Source organism: Xenopus laevis, chromosome 9_10L (assembly GCF_017654675.1).
Source record: "Xenopus laevis strain J_2021 chromosome 9_10L, Xenopus_laevis_v10.1, whole genome shotgun sequence".
Taxonomy (NCBI): Eukaryota; Metazoa; Chordata; class Amphibia; order Anura; family Pipidae; genus Xenopus; species Xenopus laevis.
This window is the reverse complement of record NC_054387.1, coordinates 134,074,774-134,085,247: the sequence shown is the minus strand read 5'-3', so window position 1 is coordinate 134,085,247 and position 10,474 is coordinate 134,074,774. Positions and strand designations below refer to the sequence as shown.

At 43.2% G+C, this 10,474-nt stretch overlaps 1 protein-coding gene and 1 long non-coding RNA gene across 2 annotated transcripts; both read left to right on the top strand.

Annotated features, from left to right (window-relative positions):
- The first annotated feature begins 765 nt into the window (after positions 1 to 765).
- Positions 766 to 2,774, top strand: LOC108703809. Its single transcript, XR_001933496.2, has 2 exons — positions 766 to 1,957; positions 2,688 to 2,774. It is a non-coding gene; the product is annotated as an uncharacterized LOC108703809 (long non-coding RNA).
- Positions 2,775 to 3,194: 420 nt separating this feature from the next.
- LOC108703845 (oocyte zinc finger protein XlCOF7.1-like) lies at positions 3,195 to 5,379 on the top strand (the record flags this gene model as incomplete). Its single annotated transcript, XM_041576345.1, has 2 exons — positions 3,195 to 3,318; positions 3,967 to 5,379. Coding segments are annotated over 2 exons (1,422 nt in total), but the record flags the coding sequence as incomplete, so codon positions are not given.
- Between the last annotated feature and the right edge of the window lie 5,095 nt (positions 5,380 to 10,474).

Genomic DNA, 10,474 nt, shown 5'->3' with positions numbered 1-10,474 from the left:
TCTGCACTAATGCTCTGTGGCCCCAGCCCCTGTCATGTGTCTCCCACAAACTGCAGTTACCCATAGCAACCAAACCGCCATTCCCTTGGAACAGTCTGGCAGAATACAGAAAGCAAATCTGTGGGTAACTGCACCGAGGCAGCCTCACAGTATAAGAGCAGGCAGGAACAGTTACTGTATAGAGAAATGAACCTTGGGGATAAATGATTGTAAACTTCTCCTCCATCCCATATTCTGCACTTTCCCCTCCCCACTATCTCTCCATCCAGCCAATCACTGTGCAGTCCTGCTTGTAGAACCTTTTCCGCCCATTAAGCCAATCACTTTCCATTATCTATAGATACCCCTCACTCTCCTTTACTATGGGCTGTGTGTCTCACACTGGGGTTACTCTTGCTACTGCTGCTGTGGGACTGGGGGTCGCTGCTGCTACTGTGGGACTGGGGGTCGGTGCTGTGGGACTGGGGGTCGCTGCTGCTGCTGTGGGACTGGGGGTCGGTGCTGTGGGACTGGGGGTTGGCGCTGCTGCTGTGGGACTGGGGGTCGGTGCTGCTGCTGTGGGACTGGGGGTCTGTGCTGCTGTGGGACTGGGGGTCGCTGCTGCTGCTGCGGGACTGGGGGTCGCTGCTGCTGCGGGACTGGGGGTCGCTGCTGCTGCGGGACTGGGGGTCGCTGCTGCTGCGGGACTGGTGCTGCTGTGGGACTGGGGGTCGGTGCTGCTGTTGGACTGGGGGTCGGTGCTGCTGCTGATGTGGGACTGGGGGTCGGTGCTGCTGCTGATGTGGGACTGGGGGTCGGTGCTGCTGCTGCTTTGGGACTGGGGGGTCGGTGCTGCTGCTGATGTGGGACAGGAGGTCTGGGGATTTGCCATTAGAAACATGGAGTGAGTTTCTGTGTTGCTTGAGGACATTTTTCTCCAGAACCTCACTACTTCAGTTGAAAGTTTACATAAGTTTGTATTCGTACACCTCGTCCAAGCTGTGACTGGGGCTGTTGTTTGTTTCCCTACAGCTGTGTCCAGGTTTATATTGTTTATGTATGTTGTCATATTGATTTTTCTGGTTTATGTGAAAATCAAATAAATATTTTGAGAAATATATTGTTTATGGTGAACTGGATGTGAGTGTCCCTTTTTCTTAGGGTTTATCCAGTTTTTTTTAATGTAAATTCCTCCTGTTTGGCACTTTCAGAGCTGCCAACCCCCCTATTTTCTTGAAAGTTACAAGATTTTGGGCTCCGTCCCCCGGTCTCCTGTCACTTTTAAGCATTCCCCCGATTTCTGACGGTTTTCCACAATTTTTGAATATTTGTGGTGAAAATCCAATGTGCACACGTGTCGTGCAACACAGAATGTTTGGCTTCAGGACAGGTCTGCGCATGCGCGTGACATCACTTCCGCTGACATCACTTCCAGGTATGAAAAAAATCCAGTCAGGGCATCGCTTATCCCCCTAGAAACGAGCTTTAAATGGTGACAGCCTGAAATTGACTCTGTTTCTATATTCCATTTTACATTGCTTTGTAATTCATTTCTTTTTATCCCTGACTTGCTTTTGTTGTGCAGTTATTTGTTAACATTTCAGGGGGGTACACCCCTATCTTCGTCAGAAACGGAGGACGGTTGTTACCCCCTGAAATGTTGCCACCTTGGTGACTCAATAAATGGCGTAAACTCCCCAACTGCTTATTATTGTGTGTGTGGCTCCGTCACTGCACCTCGAGGGTTAAAGCAGCTGGAGGGAGCCCAGTGGCCATTTCCTGCTCTAGAAGGCTGGACTGAGTCATTGACTTGCTCAGAGGGGAGGGGCCATAAGAGACAGCTGTAGGGACAATGATTGGGTTCCTGCACAGAGGGGCGGGGCAAGGTGATTAGGGACTGAGGGAAAATGTCCTGATGGCTTTATATGTACAAGATCTGCTGTCTCCTGTCTTAGCCTGAGCTGAGAAGCAGGAGCAGGTTGGTTACGGATTCTGGGCATAATGGGGGCTGTGTGAGTGTGTCAACGGGTTATTGTCTCTGTGCATGGGAAACCGGCATTAATGTGAGGGTGGGGACTAAATATTTCTAATCATACAATAAACCGTAGTCATACATTATGTCTTTGGCTAGCAAAGGATGCTGGGAGCTGTAGTTGCAGGTTAGTAATCCTACATTAGGATATATTTATATGGAAATGTATGTAAATGATATTGCTACTCACGATTCAGTTGATACCAGTCAAGCAGAGAATGTGGGCACTGTGGCTGGGAGGTGTCACAATCATTGTGCAGCCATTACTATACCAGCCCTGTCACTATATCTATAGGCACTTCATATAGAGTAATGTAGCAACGTTCTATTCAAGCGTTATTCCTCTCATTCACTACTATATGTCTTCATTCCTTAAACAGTAACATCAACAATAGGAGAGGGATTTGTGTGCATTTAAATACAATGTGCTGTTGCCCTTCACTGGGCTCTAGGGCACACATTTGCAGATAAACGATAAGCTCCGTAGAATGTAATGGGTGTAGTTCTTACACAGGATCAACAGATGCTGTACTGAATCAACAGAGTAACTTATATTAAATATCGTATATATTAAATATCGTATTACTGATACAAAGTCTGTTGACTCTGTCCATTTGCTGTAATGGGAGGTTCAAACACTAATAAAACCCGTTTTATAAATGTGCTTAATTTCCAGCGTCACTTCCAGGTCAGTCCCTCCCACAAGGAGCCAATGGGAATGTGGGAGGAAGCGAGTGACACAGGGATGAAGGGGAAGAAGAAGGATAAAAATGAGGAGGAGGAGGAGGAGCGGGGGAAGAAGGAGAGAATGGTGAATCTGACACTGGAGATGATCTATCTGCTGACTGGAGAGGTGAGGGGCACTGTGACTGGCACACTGACAAGAGACTGTCTGTCTGTACAAAGGGGGTCTCTCTGCAGCTCAAACACCATTCTCTCTTCCTTTCAATATTTAGCACTACATCCCTAGGAAGAAGTCAGATGATGGGGGGGCCCTGCATGCCCCTGGCTCCGTCATACAGAAGGAAAATAACAAGAATGACAAGAAGATCCTGGAACTCATGTCCAACATCATCCAGCTGCTGACTGGAGAGGTGGGTACAGCGGCCCCTTATTGTTTAGTAACAGTGGATGATAATCCCTTTCTCTGGCTGGGGGATGACTGGAACATTGTGTGTGACAGGTTGCCATAAGGACTGGTCAGGTTTCCATCTATTTTTCCTTGGACGAGTGGGACTATATAAAAGGAAACAAGGACCTTTATGAGGATGGGATAAAGGAGGAGCCTCAGCAGCTCCGCCCACTGGGTGAGTAATGATTGCTTAACCAGAGAATATCTAAAATTTTCATGTGCTAAAATTGAAAATATGTGCCTGCTATCTTCCCTTTATGTTTATTTATAAGCATTCACCTATAAAATCCTAATGAAAAATTAATATTATCTTTAAAAATAGCCCCTCTATTGGAGCTCCATATAGATGTTCTCTGGTCCCTGTCTGTGTTTCAAATGAGGGGCGGGCGTGTCCTAACGGTCCCTGCCAGAAGCACAGTAGGAGGGGGACAGCCAATCACAGCCCTGCAGTCACACAAGCACAGACAGGCTTCAGTTCCCTATCAGGTCCTGCTAGCTGCTGATTGGTTCCTGTCCTACAGTACAGTGAGCTGAGTGCTGCAGGCTGCCCTGCACAGCCTGGGAAAGGAGGCAGCAGCAAGTGGAACAGATGGGCGGGACTAGTAGGGATTTTTCAGAAATTTACAATAAAGTAACCAGAAACTACTTTATAAAGCATATTCCTTCTATTTCTAAAAGAGATGAAATGCACTGGTACATTCTTGTTTTTCACACAATATGTCTCCTTTAACAGTTCTGATTGACACTTCCATGGTTTTCTTGTAGCCTTACAGTGAACATGTGTGAATAACTGAAAAAAATGTTCCTGCTTCTTTCTTTCCAGACCGTGACTATGAAGGCCAGACAGATATAACCACTGAACTGGAAGGAGCATTATGCTGTAATAATACCACAAGCAATATTGGGGCTGAAGGAGCAGATGTTTGTGCTGAAGGAAATCTCACAAGCTCTGAATCTTCTCCAGTGAAACAGCCGCCACCAGCCAATCAGATTAAAGAGGAAGCAGCTTCATGGGAAGAGGGAAACCAATCAGGTTGCAGCATTAAATTACTTAAAAAACCGATAAAGGGAACAGATACACCTACTCCTATCATGGGATGCAGCCTGAATAACAGCTTGTCAGCTAATTATGTATCAAATGGGATTAAAGAGGAAGTGGTTTCATGGGAAGAGAGTAACCAATCAGATTGCAGCATTAATCCACTTACAGAACAGATACAGGGAAGAGATACACCTACTCCTATCATGGGATCCAGCCTGAATAACAGCTTGTCTGATAATTATATATCAAATGTTATTAAAGAGGAAGCAGTTTCCTGTGAGAGGGGAAACCATTCACTTGCAGTACAGTTACTGGAAAGAGAGAAATCTCCTCCTGCCATGGAATACAACCATGTGATAACAACGAAGTATAGAAAAGACCTAATTAAATCCATTTACGAGCCCCTTCAGGAAACATTCACCGTACCGGAGATCTGTAACTGTGCTGAGTGCTGTGTATTGGACAGCAATAGCCAAGATCTTGTTACACATCAGCCGATTCACACGGGAGACAACCCGTTTCATTGTAACGACTGTGGGAAATGTTTTAAACGTCGCTCGTATCTTAAAGTGCATCAGAAGATTCACACTGGAGAAAAACCGTATTCGTGCTCTGACTGTGGGAAATGTTTCACTCACCGTTCGTACCTGAGTGTCCATCAGAAAATCCACACGGGGGAGCGGCCGTACTCGTGCCACGATTGTGGGAAATCTTTCACCGACCGCTCGAGCCTCAATGTCCATATAAGAATTCACACGGGAGAGAAAACACACCCCTGTCCCGACTGCGGCAAGTGTTTTACACGGCGCTCAAACCTCAACGTCCATCTGAAAATTCACACCGGGGAGAAACCATTTGTCTGCTCTGAGTGTGGGAAATGTTTTGCTCATCGCTCCAACCTGAAAGTACACAGAAGGATTCACACCGGGGAGAAAGCTCACTCGTGCCCCGTGTGTGAGAGGAGCTTCACTGTACGCTCCACTCTCACTATGCATCAGAGAACTCACACACGGGAGAAACCATTTGCTCGTCGAAGGGAACGCTTTAAACGCTGCTCGGACCTTAATGTGCATCACTAATTGGTACTTTGCTTCAGACACGGGGAGGCACATTGATCAAGGGTCGAATTTGAATTCATGTGAGTTGTTTAAAACTCCCATAAACCCGAAATTCGACCAATCGAAATGTATTAATATAATCACGTTTTTAAAACTTGGATGAATAGAATCGACCCGAAAACTTGAATCGAATTCGGAAAAACTTGAATATCAGGAGGGCTGCAGACATCTCCAAATTGATCCCTGGAACTCTCCCACTGACTTAAACAGCAATTCGGCAGGTTTTAGGTGGCAAATAGTCTAAATCGAGTTCTTAAATGGCCAGAGCGTGATAAATCTCAAAAATCGAATTTGATTTTTTTTAAAAAAAAAAAACTCGAATCGAATTTGAATAACTCCCTAGTCGAATTTGACAGTTTTGACCGTAAAAAAAAAAGCTCGAAAATTAGAATTTCAAATTTGAATTTTCAAGTTGACCCTTGATAAATCTGCCCCTTAGTCTTTGAAGCATTCTGTATTGTCTGCTAAGCACCCTGATGTTATGGAGCATGTTTATCATTTATCTCTGTGTATGTATATATATATATATATATATATATATATATATATATATATATATATATATATATATATAGTGTGTGTATATATATATATATATATATATATATATATATATATATGTGTGTGTATATATATATATATATATATATATATATATATATATATATATATATATATATATATAGCTGTATTTTGGTCTAGGGCTGCCCCCGGTAAAACACCTCATCCCTACCCCTGCTGATCAGCACATTCTGCGCATTAAATATACACCAGTATTCAGGGCTGTGTATACTATTTGCTCTATTAAAATAAAGACATATGATTGGGTACTGAACTTACAGAGCAATGATTTATTTTGACCTATTATTTTGATCATCTCACAACAGTACACAATATCCTTGGGTTAGCACATTATTTTGTCACTATTGCCTAAATACAGGCATGTCTCCTTTCAGGACACAGTAATTCAGGCTTTTGCTTCTTATTCCCTTGGGATCAACCAGACACATCAGCGTCACAGCAGAAAAAAAAAACCCTTCATGTGCAAAACATGCAGCAGAAGTTTTTCTGAAAACAGAAGGTACAAATAGGCCCATAAATATTTTGACAGACAACTTTTTTTTCTAATTTTGGTTCTGTACATTACCACAATGAATTTTAAATGAAACAACTCAGATGCAGTTGAACTACAGACATTCAGCTTTAATTCAGTGGGTTGAACAAAAAGATTGTATAAAAATGTGAGCAACTAAAGCCTTTTTAACACAATCACTTTATTTCAGGGGCTCAAAAGTAATTGGACAATTGACTGAAAGGCTATTTCATGGGCAGGTGGGGCAATTCCTTGGTTATGTCATTATCAATGAAGCAGATAAAAGCCCTGGAGTTGATTTGAGGGGGGGGGGGTGTATGTGGAACAGACAACATGAGGACAAAGGAGCTCTCCATGCAGGTGAAACAAGTCGTCCTTAAGCTGCAAAAATAGAAAAAACCCATCCGAGAAATTGCTCCAATATTAGGAGAGGAAAAATCTACAGTTTGGTACATCGTGAGAAAGAAAGAAATCACTGGTGAACTCAGCGACCCAAAAAGACCTGGACATCCACGGAAGACAACAGTGGTGGATGATCTCAGAATCATTTCCATGGGGAAGAGAAAGCCCTTCACAAGAGCCAAACAAGTGAAGAACAGTCTCCAGGAGGTAGAGTCTCCATATCCAAGTCTACCATAAAGAGAAGACTGTATGAAAGTAAATACAGAGGGGGCACTGCAAGATACAAGCCACTCATAAGCATCAACAATACAAAGGCTACATTGGACTTTGCTAAAAAAACATTTAAAAAAGCCAGCACAGTTCTGGAAAAACATTCTTTGGACAGATGAAACCAAGATGAAGCTCTAGCAGAATGATGGCAAGAAAAAAGTGTGGAGAAGGCTTGGGAAGAGCTGATGATCCAAAGCATAGCACAGTTGTGTATAAAACATTTGGGGGGCAGTGTGATGGCTTGGGGTGCATGGCTGCCAGTGGGACACTAGTAGTTATTCATCATGTGACACAGAAGCACAAGAATGAATTGTGAGCTCTTCAGAGACACTGTCTGCTCAAATCCAGCTAAATGCACTCACATTGATTGGAAGGCGTCTCATAATGAGCCAAAACATAGAGCCAAAGCAACCCAGGAGTTTATTAAAGCAAAGAAGTGGAATATTGAGCTGATGTGAAGCCAATTGAGCTGCATTTCACTTGTTGAAGACTAAACTTGGGACAGAAAGGCCACAAACAAACAGCAAGTGAAAGAAGCGGCTGCAGTAAAGACCTGGCAGAGCATTAAACAGGAGCAAACCCACAATCTGCTGATGTCCATGAGTTCAACACTTCAGCCTGTCATTGCTTCAACCAAGTATTAGAAATGAATATTTTATTTTCACTTTTTTAATTTGTCCAATTACTTTTGAGCTCCTGAAATAAAGTGATTGTGTTAAAAAAGGCTTTAGTTTGTTACATTTTTCTGCAATCTTTTTGTTCAACCCACTGAATTAAAGTCTGCAGTTCAACTGCATCTGAGTTGTTTCATTTAAAACACACTGTGGTCATGTACAGAACCAGAATTAGAAGAAAAAAAAAAGTTGTCTCTGTCCAAATATTTATAGACCTACCTGTATTTACTTGCCTCGTGGCATATACATAGCACTGCCTTCATACCAAAAACGAGAGTTTAACTCTCACATAAGGCATTACGTTTGGATATATGTCTCTGAGCTATTAGGCTGTATCTGTGATATAAACCAGCAGTTCTGGATGCAGAGTTGGCCAAAGGGACATAAAGGAGTGATTTACATGTCTCTGCCCATGATGCCTTATGTGAGAATTAAAACTCTCATTTTTGGTATGAAGGCAGTGCTGTGTGTGTGGCACAGGCAGGCCCGGACTGGCAATCTGTGGGTTCTGGCAAATGCCAGAGGGGCTGCTGTAAGTTGCCATAGACAGTCTCTATATATTGGGCTGGTGGGGGCTGTTTGGGCTGCTGTGTACCTGAAATACCAGGGCCTGTTTTGAATCATAGTCTGGGCCTGGACACAGGGCAAGTAAATACCTTGTTTTCAGAAGGCCTTATGCTGCATGTTTTGCACACGAAGGGCTTTTTGGCTCCTTTTAGCCAATCTCATCCTAACCATTAAAGGAATAGTAACACCAAAAAATGAAAGTGCTTTAAAGTAATGAAAATATCATTTGTACTTGTAGGGAAGGGTTATTTGCCCTTTCCCTAAAAGCATAATCCGGGGACTTTAAAGGGATCCTGTCATCGGAAAACATGTATTTTTTTCAAAACACATCAGTTAATAGTGCTACTCCAGCAGAATTCTGCACTGAAATCCATTTCTCAAAAAAGCAAACAGATTTTTTTATATACGATTTTGAAATCTGACACGGGGCTAGACATTTTGTCAATTTCCCAGCTGCCCCATGTCATGTGACTTGTGCCTGCACTTTAGGAGAGAAATGCTTTCTGGCAGGCTGCTGTTTTTCCTTCTCAATGTAACTGAATGTGTCTCAGTGAGACATGGGTTTTTACTATTGAGTGTTGTTCTTAGATCTACCAGGCAGCTGTTATCTTGTGTTAGGGAGCTGCTATCTGGTTACCTTCCCATTGTTCTTTTGTTTGGCTGCTGGGGGGGGGGTGATATCACTCCAACTTGCAGTAAAGAGTGATTTAAGTTTATCAGAGCACAAGTCACATGACTTGGGGCAGCTGGGAAATTGACAATATGTCTACCCCATGTCAGATTTCAAAATTGAATATAAAAAAATCTGTTTGCTCTTTTGAGAAATGGATTTCAGTGCAGAATTCTGCTGGAGCAGCACTATTAACTGATTCATTTTGAATAGACAGTTTTCAGCCACAGCCTGGCCAATCAGCAAGAAGGATTTCCTTCTGACCTCTCTGAATGAAGTTTGGAGCCAAAATGAAAGTGAGGCTACAGTTAACCAGGAAGAAGAGAAGAAGAAAGCCTGGTCTCTGCACAGAACTACTGAGAGCAGCCTGAGATTTCTCCTCTCTGCTGCGAGTGTTCCTGCTGATTTATCTGAGTAGGAAGCCAGGGATTTCACCTATAGAATATTTACCCATATCGTTAACCCTTTCCAGTCAGCCATCCTAGTGACTGGAACTAGTGCAACTGAGCTATTGCTGGGGAAGTAATCCCTGTAGGATAGATAGGACTTCAGCCCTGTAGTGAGTAGCCAGCGTGTACACTGGATCTGGACTGTGGATTTCCCATCAGCCTCCGTGGATCTCCTCAGGAATTCAGGAAGCCTTCCCCTACACCAGCATCCCAAGCTCAGTGTGGATTAAAGCTGCCAGACTGCTCCCCTGTATCTGCTCTGCCTCACAGGATTTATTTCTCTTTCATTATCACTGGAGTTGGTGAGACCTTCACTTTACACACCCCGGGGTGTGTCAATCTGGTGTTGCAACATCTTAAAGGGACAGTGGACATTTACATACAAGGGGGTGATCATTATTATATTACCTAACATCTGTTGTGTTCTTGTTATTTCTCTGTTTTTATTGCAATATACTGTTTCTACCTATTGTTATTATTATTGTTTGTTACATTGTGTACAGCTATCACTGCTACTGCACTTCCCAGGGAGTTATATATCCACCAATATCTGGTTTTAGCCCTGGGTGGAGGCACTAAACTTATCCAAACCCTGCAATTCTTCCACTTAGTGTAGGTTAGGGATTTATACGGTTAGCGCCACAGTGTGGCCCTGGATAAGTTCTGAAGAATCCCATTCAATACTACAGAGCTTATCTGTTATCTGCTGTGTATCCTGTGCATTTTCTCCTATTTCAGCTTTGAATGGCTGCCCCCATGGCCACACAGCAGCTTGTTTATATAAACTATAGTAGTACTTATCTGTTATCTACTGTGTATCCTGTGCTTGAATGGCTGCCCCCATGGCTACACAGCAGCTTGTTTATATAAACTATAGTAGTACTTATCTGTTATCTACTGTGTATCCTGTGCTTGAATGGCTGCCCCCATGGCTACACAGCAGCTTGTTTATATAAACTATAGTAGTACTTATCTGTTATCTACTGTGTATCCTGTGCTTGAATGGCTGCCCCCATGGCTACACAGCAGCTTGTTTATATAAACTA